General features: G+C 42.5%; 1 protein-coding gene across 3 annotated transcripts in view; it reads left to right on the top strand.

Moving 5' to 3' along the window:
• The window catches only part of LOC133442199 (ATP-binding cassette sub-family G member 4-like), a 48128-nt gene that overhangs the window by 3925 nt on the left and 22613 nt on the right, over positions 1–21590 (top strand). Inside the window, exons 2-10 of one of the 3 annotated variants that reach the window (XM_061720146.1) lie at positions 1951–2219; positions 5678–5795; positions 5963–6095; positions 6270–6320; positions 6650–6694; positions 8885–9030; positions 11361–11484; positions 18011–18125; positions 18238–18380. In XM_061720146.1, coding sequence (XP_061576130.1) covers positions 1964–2219; positions 5678–5795; positions 5963–6095; positions 6270–6320; positions 6650–6694; positions 8885–9030; positions 11361–11484; positions 18011–18125; positions 18238–18380 — 1131 coding nt within the window. In that variant the 5' untranslated portion in view covers positions 1951–1963. The remainder of the gene's footprint in view (positions 1–1950; positions 2220–5677; positions 5796–5962; positions 6096–6269; positions 6321–6649; positions 6695–8884; positions 9031–11360; positions 11485–18010; positions 18126–18237; positions 18381–21590) is intronic. The other 2 variants (XM_061720148.1, XM_061720147.1) reach the window with 2 other exon arrangements.

The raw sequence follows: 21590 nt of genomic DNA, 5'->3' as shown, positions 1-21590 counted from the left end.
ATTTATTCATCTATAAGGCTATTATTGGCTTGCTGCGACTTATGTTTCCTCCCTCCTTGCTTGGCCTGCTAGTTCACACCACACTCGATCCAAAGTCCCCCGAGTCTTTACTGAGCTTGGTAGATCTGCTTTTGGCTTTTCTGCACCATCCACCTGGAACTCAAAACACTCTAAAAATCAATTCACTAGTATCTTTTGGTCATTTTAAATCCCTGATCTTAAATATTTTAAGCACTGTTTGTATTTGTTTTAAATTATTTTATTGTTACATTATTTATAAATTGTAACTTCATTTTTGTTTAATTGACTGTTCTTTTGTTATTTTGTTTTTGTTTTTGTTTTTTGTTTTTTACTTTTGTATTTTCTCGACGTCATTGTAAATGAGGGCTCGCCCTCAATGATTTTCGAGTATAAATAAAAGATATATATTGTGAATAAGATTTTACATTTCAATTCATATGAACTGGAACTGTTTACATGGAAATTTGTATACAGTTTTATTCATAGTATTGTGTTAATCTGGTTAAAATCTGAATATTGTCAATGCGCTGACTGACAAAAATGATGACGTGACATTAGCCGTATAAAAAGTGGGGCTTTACAAAAAAGAGATCTTTTATGTTCAAGGTTCTTTCGTTTAAAGACTTGTTATGGCAAGCTGCTTTTGCAAATGATGGTCTCCACAGCTCCTACTGTTTTTCGTTTCCTCCTGCACTTTGTGGTGAAGTTGGGGGAGGAGGGCTCGTGGACTGGTTGCAAAAGAAGAAAATAAGGCTAAATATGCAATTATGAACAGAAAAAAAATATTTTAGCTGTGAAGTTTGGAGGTCATCATACAGGTCAGGTAAATCACAGAAACCCTGAAACACAAATAACCTTTTGTTCATTTGAGTCAGCATAACTTTGTTATGATCACTTTTTTCTCATGGATCTGTGAAGACATGATTTCTTGATTTAATTCTAAAAGCCTTTTAATCCAGCTGGTACATCATGTCTAATAGTCAAACAGAAGTGTAACAGGGTTACAGTATATAATCTGAAGCAGAATGATCTCAGGTCACCGAGTTCTTTCCCTCTCATCTCTCCCCTCTGTGGACCTTTCCTTTTGTCCCGAACATTACTGTCCATCCAAGTTAACTCGTGACATGTTAGCTTTGTAAAATCTCTCTTTTTCCCAACCTCCCTTTTTTAGGATGCTTTGACACCAAGAAGAACTCTTTCTATGGGCTCTCTTCCCTCTTCTCTTCCCTTGTTGTCAATATAATCTGTTTACATAACAGTGTGATGCTGAGGGCAAGTGAAGGAGTGCTTTATTCCCATACGTTAGCTTGGTTTGGTTCTTGGTGGTGTACCTGAGTCTGTGGAATTTTTCCCAAGCCAGTAACCTCAGCCCCCTCTAGCTCTGATAAGATCAAGGGTAGAAAAAAAAAGTTTATTTTAATCCCTGAGAGGATTAAGAACCCAATGAGTGATTTAATGAGACTTCTTTCTCAAAAAGAACAATTTACTGTACCACCACAGACTTGGGAACCATTTTTACAGTGGTCAGTGCAAAGTCGATTAATCATGTCTCCATTTTGATTATTACTAATCACTTCTCGCATATTTCTGCTACTTAGAGTCAAATCTCATTCATCATAATAAAAATGGCCATTTCAAGGACTTTGGCTTTACCTGAGCTATCATTTTATGTAACACATGTATGTATTACACGTACATACATACACATACTCTATGTATACATACACACACACCAAAATTCTTTTCTCTCATTTGTTGGCATTGCTAAAACTGTTTTCCAGCTCATTCTTTCGGCTGTTTTGTTATTTTTGTGTCAATTTACAACTTTCATTTAATAGCCTTCAAAGATGCACACACAAACACACACACACAAGCTGACTTCTTTCTCATTAACATTTTTTTCTTTATTTTCGTTACATCCTCCCACAGTGAGAGAGTTGATATGGACAATAAAGCACTGGAGCCTGATTCTGTGAGTATCTCCATGGAGGAGGCTGTCATGTGTAACGGGGGTTGCCAGCCTTTAGCTCAGACTCACCTGCACCAGGAACCATCCAGGCTTGCCCGCCTGAAGAAGGTTGAAAACGCTATTAGTGATCCACAGCGTTTCTCTCACCTACCCAAACGTTCAGCCGTGGACCTGGAGTTCATCAACCTCTCTTACACCATCCAAGAGGGATCTTGCTGGAGGAGGAGAGGTAGTATATACTCAAGAGCTGAAGTTACAGTAACCACAAAGTAAACATGTTTCACCCCTTCTTGACCAGTTTGAAGCAGGTGAGGCTGGGCTGGTGCTAGAGCCAGATCAGAACTAATTCAACAGAACTGCTTTGCTTTTCCATAAACAGAGCCTCTGTCATCATGCCATTTAATCTCTTCAGTGATCTTTGAACTTACATTTAGGCAGGGCAAGTTTATTTTTATAGCACTTTTTCAGCAACAAGGCAACTCAAGGTGCTTTAAGTAATGAAAACATGATAAGTAAAAAAAAAAAAGAAAGATTATGAGTTACAGTACAAAAGCATAATACAGAAAAGTTAGACTTAAAGGAGCATGAGGCTCCTTTAAGAAATGAGACTCATAGCGCCACGACGGCCGTCGGGGGTACTGCAGCCAACAGCGAAGCCGGCACAGGAGAACGGGGCGAACGCGCATGCAGCGCCATTTGACATCACATCCGCAGGACAGCGCTGGAAATTCCGGTCCTGGATTTCCCGCGCTGTCCTGCGGATGTGACCTCACATGGCGCTGCATGCGCATTCTCCCTGTTCTCCCATGCCGGCTTCGCTGTTGGCTGCAGTACCCCTGACGGCCGTCGTGGCGCTATGAGTCTCATTTCTTAAAGGAAACAAGCTAGAGTTACAGTGTAGTACTGAAATTAACATTGTTTAAATTTAAATTCAGAATGGTTTAAATAATTCAGTCAAAGGCAGCTATAAACAAATTGGTTTCTAACCTTGATTTAAAGGAACTGAGGGTTTCAACATTCCAAAACGTGCGTGGATTTCAACCTGAATCCGTGCGTGGAATTTTCACGTACGCAAAAAAAAATTCAGATTTTCAAAACTGTGCGTACACCCAAATCCACGCAGGTTCCTTTGAACATCACAATCAGGGTGGATTTGAGCGTCAACACTCCGCCCTGTCTCCTCCCTCAAATACATATGTTTGAATATGATAATGAAGATAATTATCCATTAAAAACCGCTCATCCTAACAAGGAACTTGCAAAAACAAGTAAAGCAAATAAAAAAAAAAAATTGGCTGTGAACTGGAGACGCTCATGTCAAAAGTTGAGGCCTAGAAAAAATAATTTATTTGGGGGCATTTCTTCCGATTTAAGCTGCATTGCATTATGGGTATTGCTGTTCTTTGCTTTGTGTTGCGTTCCGTGAAGAGTTGTGGGTTTATTATGATTGTAAGGGTTTGTGAATGTTTATGGGCAGCGTTAGTGCATCATTACACTCTGCTTTTCTTGTTTGTATTTTAAGAACCGACACCAGAACTTATATTGGTGGATGAAAAACGGCTGCTCGTTCCGTTTTATTGTCACGCATGTTATATACAGACGGATTAAGACCAACATGTGTATTGAGTTTTACACATTATGGATGTCCGCGATCACCTCTCTCATAAGTATAACAATGTGAACAACATAAACTTATATTCAAAACATGAAGCATCACGATCTGAGCTGCAGAAAGACAACTTGTGCCAACGGGATTATCGAGGTGCAAACGTGAGAAATAAAGAGCAAAGTTGCTTTAACTCGGAGTGTTGCATCCGCAGGAGGAGAGACCGGTCTAGATCCCGGTCCAGGTCCAGGTCCTGAGAGGAGAGACCGGTCTAGATCCCGGTCCCGGTCCAGGTCCAGGTCCTGAGAGGAGAGACCGGTCTAGATCCCGGTCCATCACCAGAGAAACACTTTCTGGATCCTGCAGCACCTGCAGCTGACTCCATATCAGACTGAAAGTTGCCTAAACATTCAATAAAAACTTATTTCATTCAACTTCATTCATTCATTGCTGATTCACATCAGTTCGTACCAACAAACCTTTCCAAAAGACAACTTTAGAACCGGTTTTTTGCTGCAAAATGTATTTTAATGTTTTTCTGTCCAGACACCGTTACCGGATGTTTTAGGATCTGGCTTTTATCTTCAGTAGTCGTCCCATATGGTTGTCATGGCGACTGAGAGATGTCTGACCTGTAGCAGCTCCAGCTGAAAGCGTCATGTTGGTCTTAACCGGAGCAGCTGGTCCAGTTCAGGGCAGAGATCCAGAAGATCCTCTTGGTACCTAAACCAGCTGATGGTCCAGTCTTAGTCCTGGACCAGCAGGTCCAGACTAAACCAGCTGATGGTCCAGTCTTAGTCCTGGACCAGCAGATCCAGACTAAACCAGCTGATGGTCCAGTCTTAGTCCTGGACCAGCAGGTCCAGACTAAACCAGCTGATGGTCCAGTCCTGGACCAGCAGATCCAGACTAAACCAGCTGATGGTCCAGTCTTAGTCCTGGACCAGCAGATCCAGACTAAACCAGCTGATGGTCCAGTCTTAGTCCTGGACCAGCAAATCGGTGTGATCTGATCATCAGCTGGTTCCTCTATCGGAGCCAAAGCTCAGGTGGTGGTAATGCACATTTTTTGAGGTTCACAAGCTGCATACAAAGAGACGAAAAAGAAGAATTTGTTTCCATTAATTTGTTCAAGATATCTCATGAACAATATTAGCATTTTAGGTCAATAGCCTCCAAGTCATTTTGTTAATTGACTTCAGTGTTTGATCATAGTACTACTCTGGCTGCATGAGATACGCCTCCAAGTTTTATATTTAAAATCTGTTCATAATTTTTTATTAATTTCTATATGTAAATATTAGCATTTTAGCTCAATAGCTTCCAGGTCATGTGATCTATTGACTCAAAAACAGTGTTGGATCGTAGTACTACTCTGGCTGCATGAGATATGCCTCCTGATTTTATATTTCAAACCTTTTTATAATTTTTATTAATTTCTATTTGCATAAAGGCGTGTCTCATGAATAATATTAGCATTTTAGCTCAACAGCTCAATAGCTTCCAGGTAATTTGGTTAATTGACTCAAAAACAGTGTTGGATCATAGTTCTACTCTGGCTTTCTGAGATACGCCTCTTGATTTTATATTTCAAATCTGTTAATAATTTGTATTAATATATTTGTATATGTAATATATATAGCTTGTTAGCTCAAATACAGCTTTAACAGCTTTAAATACAGTATCTATGCTCATGAACGGGATGAGGCCTTCTTGTTTCACACACAATGTAGAGTCACACTTTGGTGCTGGATATGGAATGCTTGTTTTGTATAGAATGTATAGGACACATGATTGCATTATTTTTGTCTCTTGTTTGAGCCAGTATTTAAATGTGGAGAAAAATCAGTGGCCCACTTTTACAGAAATGTTACAGAACACCAGTATGTAAACTCCTAGTATGTAAGCGCCTAAAGAAATGCTGGTATGCAAGCCCCTAAAGTTTTTAAAGGAACAGCACAATAACATATCATCAGAGTAAAAGGGATTAGATGCTGCTGAAATGACCAATATTTGTTAAGTTCTTGATTCATTTATTTCTTTCCTTTTAGTGTCTTGAATTTCTGTTTTATTGTTTTTAGGTTACAAAGCTTTATTGAAGTGCCTTTCCGGGAGGTTCTGCACTAGAGAGCTGATAGGAATCATGGGGCCCTCGGGGGCCGGGAAGTCCACTTTAATGAACATCTTAGCCGGATACAGGTGCGAGAACAAAGTTTGGTAAAAAAGACATAGCTAATGCAGTTCATACAGAAAAGTATAACACTTTCAGATGTTCGTGTTTGTGTATCATATGGTCAGTTTATGCCTTTTTATAAACATCTCTTCACCTATTTAACAGTTTGGTATATTTTGTTCATGCTCTTCAGGGAAACAGGGATGAAGGGTCAGATCCTCGTAAATGGGAAACCCAGGGACCTGAGGATGTTCAGGAAAATGTCCTGCTACATCATGCAGGAGGACTTACTCCTGCCACACCTCACTGCCAGAGAGGCCATGATGGTTAGATGTTCCAAAAACCTTACACTCAGAGAGGGATCTTATTTTTAAGTGTAATTTGATTATAGTGATACTCCTAATCATTAATTATCCTGTGTTGTACTTGAGACAGGCTTTCCCTACAAAGTCTTAAATAACTTTCTTGACATAACACCAAATTCTTTGTCTTTCTTGCAGGTTTCTGCCAACTTAAAGCTGAATGAAACAATGGATGTGAAAAAAGAATTGGTGAGCAAAACAACAACCTCAACTTCACATACAAACGCAAGCACAGACAGCACACACAGCTCACATTTGAAGTTTTTTTGTTACCCTCATTCGACAGAGTGAACTCAGCCGCACGTCTACCAGAAATAACCCAAATCTGGATTTTGTTTGATCCAGTGGGCCACGTTTGCCCTCAGAAGACTTTCCATAATCTATTTCAAAATCAGTTTTTGTCACTTGTAAAACATATTGCCCATTCCACACTTGGCATAATCCAATTAACACCAAGCTCATGACCTTTGGATTACATCTGGCCCAGGTAATACTTTGTCACGCTGTTGTTGATTTAGGACCCAAATGCAGGAGACACGCCAGGAGGCAGGAGTTCCAAAAAGGTGATTTATTTTGAAAAAACAAACCAAAAGCACTGCAGAGCAGGGTTAACAAAAGCCACAAGAGCTTTAGCCAAAAGCCAGACCTGAAACATGGAGGGATCAAACAGTACAGTACACAGACACAGGGTTCAAAATAAAACAGGAACTGACCAAACCCGGACACACTTGCTAGTTTCGTAACCGAGCCATAAATGCCAAAAGTAACTCTGACTGGGACAAAATGTCCCTTCTGTCTGGGAAATAGGTAACAACAGTAATACCTTTTTCTGAACACTAAACCCTGACCTTAAAGTGGCATATTCATTCATACATTATACATCATATCTAGGGTTGTCCCGATCAGGATTTTTTAGCTCCCGATCCGAACCCGATCAGTTGAGTTTGAGTATCTGCCGATCCCGAGTTTTCCCGATCCGATCACTTTTTTTGGCTCCCGATACATTTCCGATACTTTTTCCCGATCAGATACATTTTGACAATGAATTAAAAAAAAAGAAAAAGAGGACCAAAACTAAATTATCCCAAGTTTCTTTTATTGTCCATTGGAGAACAACATGGACATATATTTCAACAAAGCTTATCAGCGCTGGTGCTACAAAACATAAAAACACAAATTGTGAACTAAAACAAAAGGTGTAAACTGTAACAAAAGGTCCAAGCATGAACAACTTTCACCAGTTAATGTAGTTGTGGACCAGTTCAGACTTCAGACAAATCTTGTGATCTGCCTGGTTTCAGAGTCAGACTTTCATAAACAAGACAGAAGAGAAAATGTGTCACTTATAAAATACTGGTTCCCCTTAAATCTAAAATGACTAAAATAAAAAAAAAAGCAAAAGAGGCCTGTAATCAGTGTACACAAGAACACATGGATGATCATTGTTTGTGGTCACTGATGCACTGATTCAAGACTAACAAAGGTAAAACGGTGAAGGGAAAAAAAAGAACAAAAATCTAAAAATTAAATCTGACAGGTATTCTTTGATTCAGTTGTTTTTCACCAAGGAAATAAATGACATTTGACTCAATTTTCATCCCAAATAAAATAAAATAAAAAGTATCAAAAGAAAAAAACTATCTGAATATTTAATTTAATTTAATTATATTTAAATAGCGTCTATTACAACAGAAGTGGTCTCTAGGTGCTTTCCAGAGACCCAGAACATGACTCCCGAGCAATTATTACATAAAAAATGACAGTTAAAAACTCCCCTGGTGGGAGGAAAACCTTAAACCAAACAGTGGCAAGAAAAACTCCCCTTTAGGAGGGAAGAAACCTGGACCAGGACCAGGATCATAAGGGGGGACCCTCCTGCTGGAGGACAGCTGGACAGAGCAGGAAAAGAGAAAACAGACAGAGAGATACATAAGACAAGATATATTAGTATTAACTAACCAGGTGGTGCAGGAAAACTATGTACATATTACTGATACGTGGCTACTTGGTGCACAACAGAAACATCTACACAGACAGGTGGAAGCAAGCAATGGGATAGTCAGAGGGTGGGATTGCAGGGCAGGATGCAGCTCCTGAAGCTCTGGCCTGCAAACATGTACAGAAAAATATGATGAATCCTCAGAACTAACTGCACTTCTCTCAATGCATTGTACCATTTTTTACCTGGATGATTCAGTTTACAACAATTCAATTCAATTCAATTCAATTTTATTTATATAGCGTCTAATACAACAGATGTTATCTCTAAACATAAACCCCCGAGCAATTATTATATAAACAATGGCAGGTAAAAACTCCCATAGTGGGAGAAAAGCCTTAAGCCAAACAGTGGCAAGGAAAAACTCCCCTTTAGGAGGGAAGAAACCTTGAGCAGGACCAGGCTCATAAGGGGGGACCCTCCTGCCGAAGGCCAGACTGGGGGAGTCAGGGACGTCAGCAGCACACAGCAGTCATGGGGAAGCAGCAGCGGGATGACCAGAGGGGGAAGGTGCAGGCAGGCGGAAGCAGCAACAGCAGACATCCACGTAGGCAGGTGGAAGGAGCAACGGGATGACCGGGGATGGGGGGGGGGGGGCATTTATATTTGTCATAATCAGCACCTTTTTCTTTCTTTGATGCCATTTTCTTTTATATTTCTCCCCCATCTTTTAACTTGTTATTAATTAAAAAATAACATTCCCTATATTTGTACCAAGTTGTTGTTGTTTTTTTTTAACCTCTACTACTCTTAGGTGAATGAGATTCTGACAGCTTTAGGGCTTCTTGACTGTGCTCACACACGTACCAGCTCATTATCAGGTGGTCAGTGTAAACGCCTGGCCATCGCTCTGGAACTGGTCAACAATCCACCACTCATGTTCTTCGACGAGCCCACCAGGTGAGACAGACATTGACACTTTGAGTGTGAAGAAAAACGTGATATAGATATATTTGTAGGCAGCATGATCCCAAATCATTCATAGTTTTTCTTTTTCATCTTCATTTTATTTGTTAGTATATATATATATATATATATAGTATGTCCATTTTATTTTTGAATTTCTGGCCTGCAGCACACTCCAAAAAAATATTGACGATTTAGTGTTAATAAGGAGGTGAAAAGAGAAAAAAATTGTTATTTCAAACAGGTGATATTCCCCTAAAAAGGATTGGCCACCTTTCTAGGATATTAACATATTTTGTCAACATATGTGTGAGAAAATCATTGAAATGAAAACAAAAAAAACTTCCTCAAAGAAAGATCAGAAAGGATTTGCATTTTTTTCTTCTACAGTGAATAATACTATTAAATATTTCAAAGAATCTGGATACATTTCACTGTGTGAAGCACAAGTGTGTATGCATCTCATCAGTTTTATTTTTTACAACGAATGAGATGAGATGTTAGTCTGGGTTTGTTGGATATCTGTGTTCCTCAAAGGCAGGACTGATGGAAGTGGATCGGGCTTCACCTGGGAGGCCAGGTGTGTGTAACAACAGCTAAAGAAGAACCAAAGAGACAAAGATAGTCCAAGTCTGAAGTCAAAGCAATAAACAAAGTCAAGAGCAGAGCAGCTATTTCTTTAATGAAACGTGGACATGTTTGCTGGTTTTAACATTGCTGATGACAATAATCAATCAGCAGCTACTTTCAATCAGTCTGGGCCTTATATGACTGTTCTGATGAGGTCCATGTTGATGAACTGTATGGGTATCAGTTGCTGAGGAGCAGTTGGTGTTCTTGTCTCAGGACAGATAGAAACAGCCGACAGAGCTTGATGCTAATAAATATGGAGCTAGAACATTCTCAAAAGTGACAAATGACCACGCCGATCCACAAATGCACAGGACAAGAGTCAAAAATGCACAGACCAATTCACTGGTGGGCTGTTACGTCCACCGATCATCAATCATCTGAACTGGATACAGAGGTCATCGCTCGACCGACACCGACTTTGCTCCAGATATTTCGGTACATTAATCTCCTGACGACATGTGTGTGCACGCTCCACCTGGCTGCTGTAGCTCCAAGCTCGTCCTCGTCAGGTAGCAGGATGACAGCCAGCTCTCTGCTGCGGTCTCAGACTCGCCGTGTCTGGTTTGGAGCCTGATCAGCGGGACAATCCCAGAAAGATCAGGGGGCCGCCCTCGGGGCTGGGCAGAAAGATCAGGGGGCCACCCTCGGGGCTGGGCAGAAAGATCAGGGGGCCACCCTCGGGGCTGGGCAGAAAGATCAGGGGGCCACCCTCGGGGCTGGGCAGAAAGATCAGGGGGAGCCCTCGGGGCTGGGAAGGGCAGAAAGATCAGGGGGCTGCCCTTGGGGCAGGGAAGAAAGATCAGGGGGCCAACCTAGGTTTCAAAGTTTATTTAGACGGGACAATGAATATTCATGAACACTACATTAAGCAGTGTAAATACACCGGGTTTAGCAGAAATGCTAGTTTCCACCCGCAGTCCCCACAAACAACCAGACACACTCACACTCACGGGCAATTTAGAATGATCAATTAACCTAGCATGCATGTTTTTGGACTGTGGGAGGAAACCGGAGTACCCAGAGGAAACCCACGCAAGCACGGGGAGAACATGCAAACTCCACACAGAAAGGTCCTGCTGGGCCTGGGAGTCGAACCGGGAACCTTCTTGCTGTGACGCAACAGTGCTAACCACTAAGACACCGTGCTGCCAGGTGGCTTAGTGGTGCCCAGCCCTCGGGGCAGAAAGATCAGGGGGCCGCCCTCGGGGCTGGGCTGAAAGATCAGGGGGCCGCCCTCGGGGCTGAGCAGAAAGATCAGGGGGCCGCCCTCGGGGCTTCAACTCTGGCCTGAATCCCGGGCGCGTGGCGTGAGCCAAGACCGTGGTGCTGGCTGAAGAACGAGCAGAGTCCGTGGCAGGGTTCTGGGAGCCAGCTGAGGGGCAGACAGGGTCCTGGGTGCCAGCAAACAAGAACAAGATTCTATTCAAGAAAATGACAAAAAATGTCTCCAAATCCCAAACTTTTCAATGAATAGGAGTGCATATGATGATACTCATTCATAACACTATCCAACATCTAATTATTGGAACAACATATTAACTTTAGGTTCAGGTTTAGTTTTATCTTGCAAAACAAAGTTAGAAGTGAATGTAGTTCATTATCATAATAGCATTTCCTTAAAATCTATTGTGAAATAATTCCCTCTACTTTTGATATTACTTAGGTATTCATCAATTTCATTTTGTTTTCAGTGGTTTAGACAGCGTCTCGTGCTACCAGGTTGTGTCGCTGCTGCGCTCTCTGGCACTAGGAGGACGTACAATCATCTGCACCATTCACCAACCAAGTGCCAAATTGTTTGAGATGTTTGACAAGGTTGGTGTCTGCCTGTGATGGATGGATGGATGGATGGATGGATGGATGGATGGATGGATGGATGGATGGATGGATGGATGGATGGATGGATGGATGGATGGATGGATGGATGGATGGATGGTAGGATGGATGGTAGGATGGGTGGATGGATGGATGGATGGTAGGATGGATGGATGGATGGATGGATGGATGGATGGATGGATGGATGGATGGATGGATGGAGAAGCGATGGTGCATGCTAATGTTACATTTTCATAGTGACAAGAAAATCTTTTGTGGGCAATACCAAGTACCCCCTTTATAGCTTGATGGACAACAGGTATACAAACCTGTATAAAATTAGTTTAGAGCAGATCTGGAGTATGCAGGTGTGTGATAACACAATGCCAAAAGGAAAAGACATCAGCAATGGTCTTAGAGAAGCAACTCTTGCTGCATATCAAATCGGGAAAACATTGAAAAACTGTTTCTAAACAGTTTGGAGGTTGGCGTTCTACAGTGAAAAGATTATTCACAAGTTGAAAACATTCAAGAATGTTGCCAATCTTTTCAGAAGTTGACAACCTTGTAAATATACCACAGGGACCCTACATGCCTCATTGCATATGGTAAATGTTGAAGTCCATGACAGTCCAGTCAGAAGACGACTGAACAAGCACAGTTTGTTTGGAAGGGTTGCCAGGGAAAAAGCCTGATGGAAGTAAAGGTTTACACAACTGTATCTGAAAAGAAGAGGAAATCAGATGTAACATTTCAACAGAAGCTGTCTATACCCATTGTCAGGATCAGCATGGGAGGAGTGATGATTTAAGGTTGTTTTGCAGCCACAGGACCGGACACCTCGAAGTCATTGATTCAAGCATGAATACTGACCTCCTCTGCATACCAGTGTTCTAGAGGCAAATGTGACATCTGTTATAACTGGATTGTACAACAGGAAGATGATCTAAAATGCATGGCTGAAAAGTAAGAACTGAGATTGTTTGGAATGGCCTAGTTGAAGTCCAGACATTAATCCAATCAAAATGTTGTGATGCAGCCTTTAGAGTGTGGATCATAAGTAGGCAAAAAAATATAAATCTCAATGAACTGAAGCAGCATGGTAAAGAGGAATATTTTTATGTTCCCTTAGAACCATCTGAGAAACAAAAAAATAGAACTATGAGAAACTCAAAGTCATACTCGAAACGAGTAGTTTCCAGTATGACTTAGTTATTGCTGGTAAGAGTTCCACGACTAGCTCTTGAATCATGGGTGTACTTAGTTTTATCCTCAAGTTATTTGTTGTTGTTTGTCTGAAATCATACTAATGGAATAGTAAGACCCACTATGACCAGTCAATATGTTTACATGCACTATAGTTTATTTCTTTATTTCAATATTAATGCATGTGAAGGGACTCATTATTGACTAAATTAGGCCACACTCTAGGGCTGGGCGATATGGACCAAAAGTCATATCTCGATATTTTCTAGCTAAATGGCGATACTCGATATATATCTCAATATTTTTTCTGTGCCTTAATTGGGGTTTCCCCCAAAGCATTATAGCATAGCATCTCTGTTAGCTTCATTTTTTTCTGAGGCAAACCCTTAAAAAAACAGTCAGTTTTAATACAAAGCCTCTTGCCAAATGTCACACGGGTACCTTTGTTAACAGAGGTCTGCACAATATCAAAATGTATAAAACAAATGAAATAAAAATAAACTGCCTGCATATATAGAATAAAAATGCGTCTTGAATAAAATAAAACAAATATCCCTTTCCTGCATAACAATTACATTAAAATACACTGTGCAATTAATACAATGTAGACAGTAACAGGCAGACTTTTCCACTGAGGTTGCCAGTTGTGCAAATAACAAAACATTTGTGCAAATCTCAAATAAAACATTCAAGTCAATTTGTCACAAAATAAGCTATATCAAAATCATTAAAAAAAAAATGTAAAAAAAAAAAAAAAAAAAGTTTTTTTTTTTTTTTAAATCGATATAAACGATATTGTCTCGTACCATATCGTGTTTGAAAATATATCGATATATATTAAAATCTCGATATATCGCCCAGCCCTACCACACTCTAATGGCGCTTTTACACTAGTACCTACTCAGCCCGACTCGACTCGTCATCCCTCGTCTCGACTCGCCTTGCCCTCTTTTCTTTTCAATACCCAGATCAGAAGTAGGAGGTTGGAGCGAAGCTGCTGTGACGTACTCGATTGTGTGATCTAAACGAAGACAACAACACTAAAGATGTAGAACCTGGAGGAGATGATAGATGTGCTGCTGGGTCTGTGGCTTGTGTTCGATAATAAGTTAAAAAATGAGAGTGAGAGAAGCTTCAAGCGGCAACGCTTTTTTTTTGTTTGTTTGTTTGTCCCGGCGCTGATGAAAAGTCCGTTGGTAGCCACGAGCAGCTATGAAGTGACAAAGCTCCTGGTGGATCTGGTCGTTCCTTATTGCCCTTCTCGATCCCTTTTTAATTCTCTCCTCAGCACCAGGTTTATGAACATCTGCACCTCAGAGTTGGATTACGAAACAGACTTTTGTGCTGCCATTGCCTGTTGCCTGACTAAATTGAAAAAGAAGCCGCAGTCAGAGTCTCATTCGCTGATTTCCGCCTCCTGACTCAGATGTCTGACTCCCAACCCCCCGACCAATCTGTTGCCTGTAGTGTGATGACGTCAGATGGAGCCAGACTCAGCCCCAGGATTAAAGTTCTCCGTCTCTAGAAGGATTTCCGTCAGTTGGAAAATGAGGGAAAAAAAAGAACAAAAAACATTTGCACGTGCGTTTTCTTGTAGTAGAGTTAAGACTATCCAATGAAATCATGTTAGGCATTAAACTGACGCTGTTGTAAACCATTAAAGCGAGCCAGAGCCTTGGTATCAGCCAATCAGAAACAGAGGAGGGCGGGTTCGCCCCGCCCCTTAGGGGAGACGGGGACCAGTAGGCACGTCATTTAATTCACATATCAAACAATGAACACGGCGTCGAAGAGCAGCGGTAGCGTTAACAAAGCAGCGGTAGCGTTAACAAAGCGCTGGTTTTTAAAACTCAAACTAAATTACGTTTTCTTTTGAGAAAATGGTGAAAGAAGCGGCCGCCTGAGAAACCAGCAGAAGCTACAGAACCACGGGTTACTCTGTGCAGACAGCGGGCTGCGCAGGACTGTTAATGCTGGAAATTACTTGCTGTTTGAGTCTGTGTTTATGCTGCCATATGCGTTAATGCAGTGTCGGCGCCATGGGCGGGCACCAGGGGGCAGTGGCCGCTTACTTCAGTCACTGTGCCCCCTCACTTTTCTTCTTTGACGGTAAACAAATTTCCCGAAAGCGCTCCTCCATTACACTATCCTCCTCTCCATCCAACACAGACTCAGCCATCCTGGTGGCAGTCTGTCCAGTCAGCCCCTTCAACAGAGCCTGACTTCTAGACTCTGCCATCTCGCTCTGTACACCGGTCGCTTCGCGCTCCGCAAAAACCTGCGCCCCACTTTGCGCCTCGCCCGGCGCCTCGCCAGGCGCAGCAGAGTCGGCTGGGCTTTCAGCTCTGACAGCCGGCTCTGCTCCCTGCCGTTCCCCCGCTCTGTCGGGGCATGAACGGATCAACTTGATATATTAAAAACATGTATGTGACCTCGTTGTGTGTTACGAGTAAAGCCTTTTTCACATAGAACACGGCAACAGCGCCGGGGTGGCGCAGAGTCGTCGCAAAGCATGGCGCGCCTGATAAATGATTCAATTGATCCTGATATGAGGCATGGAAATGCTATATTTTATTTTAAATGAACATTTTATTGTTAAAAGAGCAAAAGAATATCACATTTCTACCACTTTTAAACACACAGGTATGTCCACATTCTAGGAGATTTCTCTCCACTTTTGTCCCTTTTTATTGATGTCCCGATAGGCCTGCAGTCTCGCATCCCACAGCTCCTCACAGAGACTCACAGAGACTCACAGAGACGCCCATCCCGGCGTGCGCGGCGCAAACTTCGTTCTAGGTTAAAGCCGCTTTGCGCCTTGCTGCCGCGGCAACCCAGCGGCGTGCGTCCACTTGCGCCCTTTGCCGCCGCGCAAACTCAGCGGCGTGCGCCGTGATACACAAAGCATATACACAAAGCCGGCAGCGGCTGCCGCTGTGCGCACTCTATGTGAAAAAGGCTTAAAACGTTTTCAGTCAAATTAAAATGTGTGCTTCCTTGCATTATTTCCACTTAGTGATTTGATTTCTCCACATGTTTTAGACAGATTATTAATAGGAAAGTAGTGAGAATGCACTTTTTTCCTTAAAATGCTGTCCTACACGACTGATTTGGTGCCCGCCCTAATAAGCCTCGGGCCCCCTCTGAATACTTGCTCTGGCGCCGACCCTGCGTTAATGTCCGCTCACACAGACAACTAGCTGCGTTAAGAAACGGACCTCGCTCCAACCACGCGAGGAGAGCGCAGCATGCTTTGGGTTGCCCCCCCGTAGGGTATGCGGAGACGCGCAACGTACGGTGCACGTCTCCGCATACCTTACGCCGTAGGCTCTGCGTTGGTGTAACGCGGAACCATAAATCAGCCTTAATTGGGAATTAAAAGTTGCGTTCCGTATTGAACCAATACAGACACACAATATGCTCTTATTTATTTATGTCATAATATACAGGTGAAGGTCGGAAAATTCAACTTAAGGTGAAACAAATATATTATTTCCCACTACATGCAGATATTTCAAGCCTTTTTTTGTTATAATTTTGGTGATTATGGCTCACAGTTTATGGAAACCCCAAATAAAAAATCTAAAAAAATTAGAATATATTATGAAATCAATAAACAATTCAATCATCATAATTATAACAAATAAAGGCTTAACATACAGTATCTTGCTTTGCCTTTAATGAGACTATGTAATATACATGTATTAGTTTCACCTCTCAAGTTGAATTATTGAAATAAATTAACTTTTACACCATTTTCTTCACCTGTAACTATATTCTACATCTGGGCTGATGTGGACATACGTAGCATAGGAGGATATTTCAGTTGCTAGTACAGTTGTCTGTCTGTACAGTCATGCAAGTTCAATGCTATTAAAGCACTTTAAACTTTAAATAAAAGCGTTTTGTTTTTTCATATAAAATAAATACATTTCTATGCCGTTTAGAAGTTTTGGGGATGTCACTTTTTTTGGCTCCTGCGCTGCTGAAAGCGTCCCTTATTTCTATTTCTGAAAGGTGGCAACTCTAGTCATGCTGTAATACAAAATTATGATTCCACCCACTACAGACGTCGCTGTTAAAGTAAACTGTGTGCTGGCAAAACTTGCAGATCATTGAATCGCCAGACACGTTACACACAGACAAGGACACACTCATACACACTCATACACACCCCCACCCGTGCACAACCCCTGTTCAGTATGTTTTGGATATTTCAGCTTAAATTTCAAAACGTTATATAAGTTCAATGAAGTTCATATTATCTATATTTATTATAGCTTGTTTGGTTTCTTCTGTAATTGGACACAAGGTTTGTCATGACACCTGAAAAATGCCTGATGCTTCATGGCAAGCTGTGTGGCTGTTCACTGCATTAGCTATTGCAATCTTTTTTGCACTTTAAATGGATATTGAAAGGACCATTTGAGTTATTTATTTTTTAGTTATTTCACAATAAGTATTGTGAAATTATTATTTCACTAGTTATTTTACAGTCGTATAATTCAGGCAACAGCTCAAAAAACATTTTTAATAACACCTCCCACATCAATATCGGGTCGGATCGAATCAAATGATGATAAAAAACAGAAAACAGAAGGGCTAATACAGCATTTAACTTTTTTACTTGAAACCTTTGGGAAGCGTCCGCAGTGATGTGGTGCAGCGCAGAGATGGTGGGGGAATATGGAACTGGCCTGAAAATAATTTTTCAGTCAACAATATTTTTTTTTGCTTTATTCCCTGCAGCCCACTTAGAACCTCGGCAGAATAGATACAGAAAAAGTATCTACTCGGCACGCTTCCACCCGCCTCCACCCCTAGTGGAAAAGCGCAAAACTGAGGCGTGGCGAGTCGAGTCGGGCTGAGTAGGTACTAGTGGACGTCATAGAGCCTGCTTTCAGCTTGTTAGCTCTGGGATTTTTCAGTTGACCTGTTAACCTCACACAAAAACAGCAGACAAATCTTTGGTTCAGCTGGTGGCAGAAAAACTGAAAAATGATTAATAGCATCAAACTCTTGGCTCTGTACACTTGTGCGTCCTGTAGACTTTAGTTTTGTATTGTATTGTATTGTATTGTTGGCTTCTCCCTGGGGTGTGGGTCAGAAGCAGAGCACACAGACCGATTCCAGCCTTGTTTCATTTTTACAGCAGGGATTAACTACTACTACTACTAATAATAATGAATTTAACTTGTAATGCACTTTACATTCAATGAATACTAATTTGATTATCATGTGGATCTTAGTGAAATCATATAGGATTAAAAGTGTGGTCTAAAGGTTTTTCGTATATGTGCAACATCTTTTTTCTTTGCAGCTTTACATCCTCAGTCAGGGTCAATGCATCTACAAAGGTACAGTCCCTTACCTCATACCCTACTTGAAGACTCTGGGCCTGTACTGTCCAACTTACCACAACCCTGCTGACTTCAGTATGTTCATTTCACATGGGTTCCTATTTTGCATATGTTACTAAAAATGAAGTGAAACCGGTTTAAGATAATTTACAGTTTCTTTTTGTCTCTGTTTTTGCATCTGATTCAGTCATTGAGGTGGCATCAGGAGAATATGGAGACCTGAACCATCTGCTGTTTGAGGCGGTCCAAGAAGGAATGTGTGTGTTGGAAGAAAGGAAAAACCACTGTGACACCAACAGCACATCCATCTGTGCAACAAAGTGCTCCACGGTACAAAATAGATAACATATTGCAGTACAACGGTTCTTCGTTGAAAGCTGGATTACCGGCAGTGCAAATTATGTTGCAATAATTTATCACTCATTTGATCAGTTGATTCAATTCAATTCAATTTTATTTGTATAGCGTCTAATACAACAAAAGTTTTCTAGGTGCTTTCCAGAGACCCAGAACATGACCCCCGAGCAATTATTCCATAAACAATGGCAGGTAAAAACTCCCGTAGTGGGAGAAAAGCCTTAAGCCAAACAGTGGCAAGGAAAAACTCCCCTTAAGGAGGGAAGAAACCTAGACCAGGACCAGGAATCATAAGGGGGGGGGGGGGGGCAAATAATGCAAATAATGCGGAGCTAAGCAGTTTTGGGCTTTATACGCAAGTAATAGAATTTTAAATTGGATTCTAAATTTTACGGGTAGTCAATGGAGCGACGCTAACACTGGAGAGACGTGGTCTCTCCTGCCGATTCCTGTCAGCACTCGCGTTGCTGCATTTTGGATCAGCTGGAGCCTATTCAGCAAATTACTTGGAAATCCTGCTAATAACACATTACAGTAATCTAGTCTAGAAGATACAAACGCACTAGTTTTTCTGCATCACTCTGCAAGAGGATTTTCCTAATCTTTGCAATATTACGGAGATGGAAAAATGCTATTTTACAAACCTGATTAATATATGGTTTAAATGACAAATCCTGATCGAAAACAACACCGAGGTTTCTCACAGTTGCCCTGGAAGCCATCGCAACACCATCTAATCCCTTCCCCAAAGATACTCTGGACCAAGAATGATATCCTCTGTTTTATCTGAATTTAGAAGCAAGAAATATCCAGACATCCAGTCCTTGATGTCCCTAAGACATGCCTGAAGTTTAACTAACGCAGTGTTTCTCAATCCTGGTCTTCGTGGGCCCCTATCCTACATGTTTTAGATGCTACCCTGCTTCAACACACCATGATACAACTACCTGTGTCATCAACAGAGTTGTGCAGACTGTGGTGACAAGCTAATGAGGACCTTTAATTAGAATCAGGTGTGGCTTATACAGTACAAAGTTCTTCATAGAATACATTATACAGGACAAAGGATGTTCCAGATGGGCTTTGTCACCTCTAATATCTGCTCACAGTGCACAGAGAACACTCTGGACTCTTGATAATTATATGCATGCACTATGGTTTTGTACACCGGTACAGAGGTTCTGGACGGAGATTTGTGAGGATTTATCCACATGGATCAATTACAGAATCCCAGTGTGCCCCACGATATGTATATTAGGTCACCTGGGAGATATTCAAATGGAACCTAACTGGACACACCGGGTTCTCACTGCCTTATGTATCGCAAAGAAAACCATTCTAGTGAATTGGAAACAAAAGTCCAGTTTATGTATTAACCACTTTAGGAATCTTTTATCAGACCATATCAGTAGTGAGATAATGTCTGCCTCCACTGAACAACATTCGGCTGAATTGCACTCTCTCTGGTCCCCGATTATAGGCTTCATTACCTAGTGGAGGCGGGGGGTGGTGATCTCGTAGCCCTTGGGGTTGGGAGTCGGCTTGGGGGGTCTGGGGCGCAGGCCTCTGGTGGCCCCTGGGGGGGGGGGGTGGGTGGGGCCGTGGGGCCCTGTCCCTGGCCGGTGGGGGCCTATGAGGGGGTTACCTCATGGCAGTGTGGGGGTGGCTGGGGGGGGGGGGGGGTCCGGGGATCGGGCCTCACCTGGCCGGAGGGTGCGCCGGTGGGCGCGGCGGCGGGATGGCACCATTCCCAGGTGTCTATGTCTTATGTTGTCAGTATGAATGGGGGGATGTTGGACCGTTTTCCCCTCCGTCTGGGGGCTCCGGCAGCGCCGGGGGCGCCCGTGGAGGTACGGTGGGCCCTGGCCCGGATCGGAGGGCCGGCCCCCGTCTACTGGATGGCCGGTGGGGGAGCGTGGGTGTCCTTCCAGGGCCGGCTCTGCTGGTCCTGCCTCCTGGCTTCGGCCTCTGCTCCCCCTCCTTCCCCCCCTACACGATTCATACGCACATAGGCGAAGGGGCGGGGGGTCCGGGTCGTGGGGGGGCATTGTCCCGTGTAGCCCGGAACTCCCCGCCTCACTGTTTTAACAGCAATGTAGACACTGCACATTCAACACTTAATTTGACAAGGACATTTAGTTCGGGAGAGGGGGGGGGGGTCGGTGTCAAATTCATAGTTGGTCCTCCCCCTCCCTGTTTTTATGGCATTAATCACATGCACTCAACACCAGGGTCGGGAAGGGGGCCCACATCACCCGCGTTCCCTCGCCGGCCTGGGATAGGAGTGTCGTGATGCCCGGGCCTGGCGGGGCTCGCCGCGCAGCCTGGGGTGCCTTCTGGCGGTGCTGGACCCCCCGGGGAGGGGGAAATGGTGCGTGATTGTGTGTCTGTGTCGGTGAGAATGCGGTGTGGAAGGGTCCTGCCATGGAGGATTTGGGTCTCCATTGACAGGACAACTTATTACAAATGTAATAATTTATCAATATTATATTATACAAAGATGGTTATTATTATTATTATTATTATTATTATTATTATTATTATTATTATTATTATTATTATTATTATTATCATTATTATCATTATTATTGTGAATAGTATATCATATTATTATTAGTATAGATATCGGATAGGTGAATGGATGAATGAATGGGATGCCTGGGTCTGGGGCCCTCCGTTGTCGGGCCAGTGCGGGTGTCGCCCTGTTGGGGGGTTTCCTCTCTCCGGGCCCGTCTCTGGTCCCCTCCGCGGCGGGGCGCCCCTCTGGTCTTGGAGGGCCACTTTCATGGGGTCGGGTGCTCCTGCCCCCCACAAAAGTGGGGGCAGGAGTTTTGTTTGTGGTTTCTGTTGCAGATTTGCCGTGCCTCCGTGTGTTCCTGCTTCCTGGATTGGCAGTGGTATGCGTATATATATATGTTTATATATAGTAATAATGCACATATATAATAATAATAATAATGCACACCTTTGGTTTCTTACCGTCATGGTATCAATCATTAATATGTGTGCAGACAAGGTAAAAAAAAAAAAAAAAGAATCAGGTGTGTTGGTGCCGGGAAACATCTAAAACATGCAGGACAGGGGCCCACGAGGACCACGATTGAGAAACACTGAACTCACGGTTCTGTTTCATCCGGCTTCATAGACAAATAGCGTATCATCAGCATAGCAATGAAAGTGTAT

The sequence above is a fragment of the Cololabis saira genome, chromosome 4 (genome assembly GCF_033807715.1).
Source record: "Cololabis saira isolate AMF1-May2022 chromosome 4, fColSai1.1, whole genome shotgun sequence".
In the NCBI taxonomy this organism is placed as follows: Eukaryota; Metazoa; Chordata; class Actinopteri; order Beloniformes; family Belonidae; genus Cololabis; species Cololabis saira.
The sequence above is the reverse complement of the archived record's forward strand: the minus strand, read 5'-3'. Positions and strand labels throughout refer to the sequence as shown.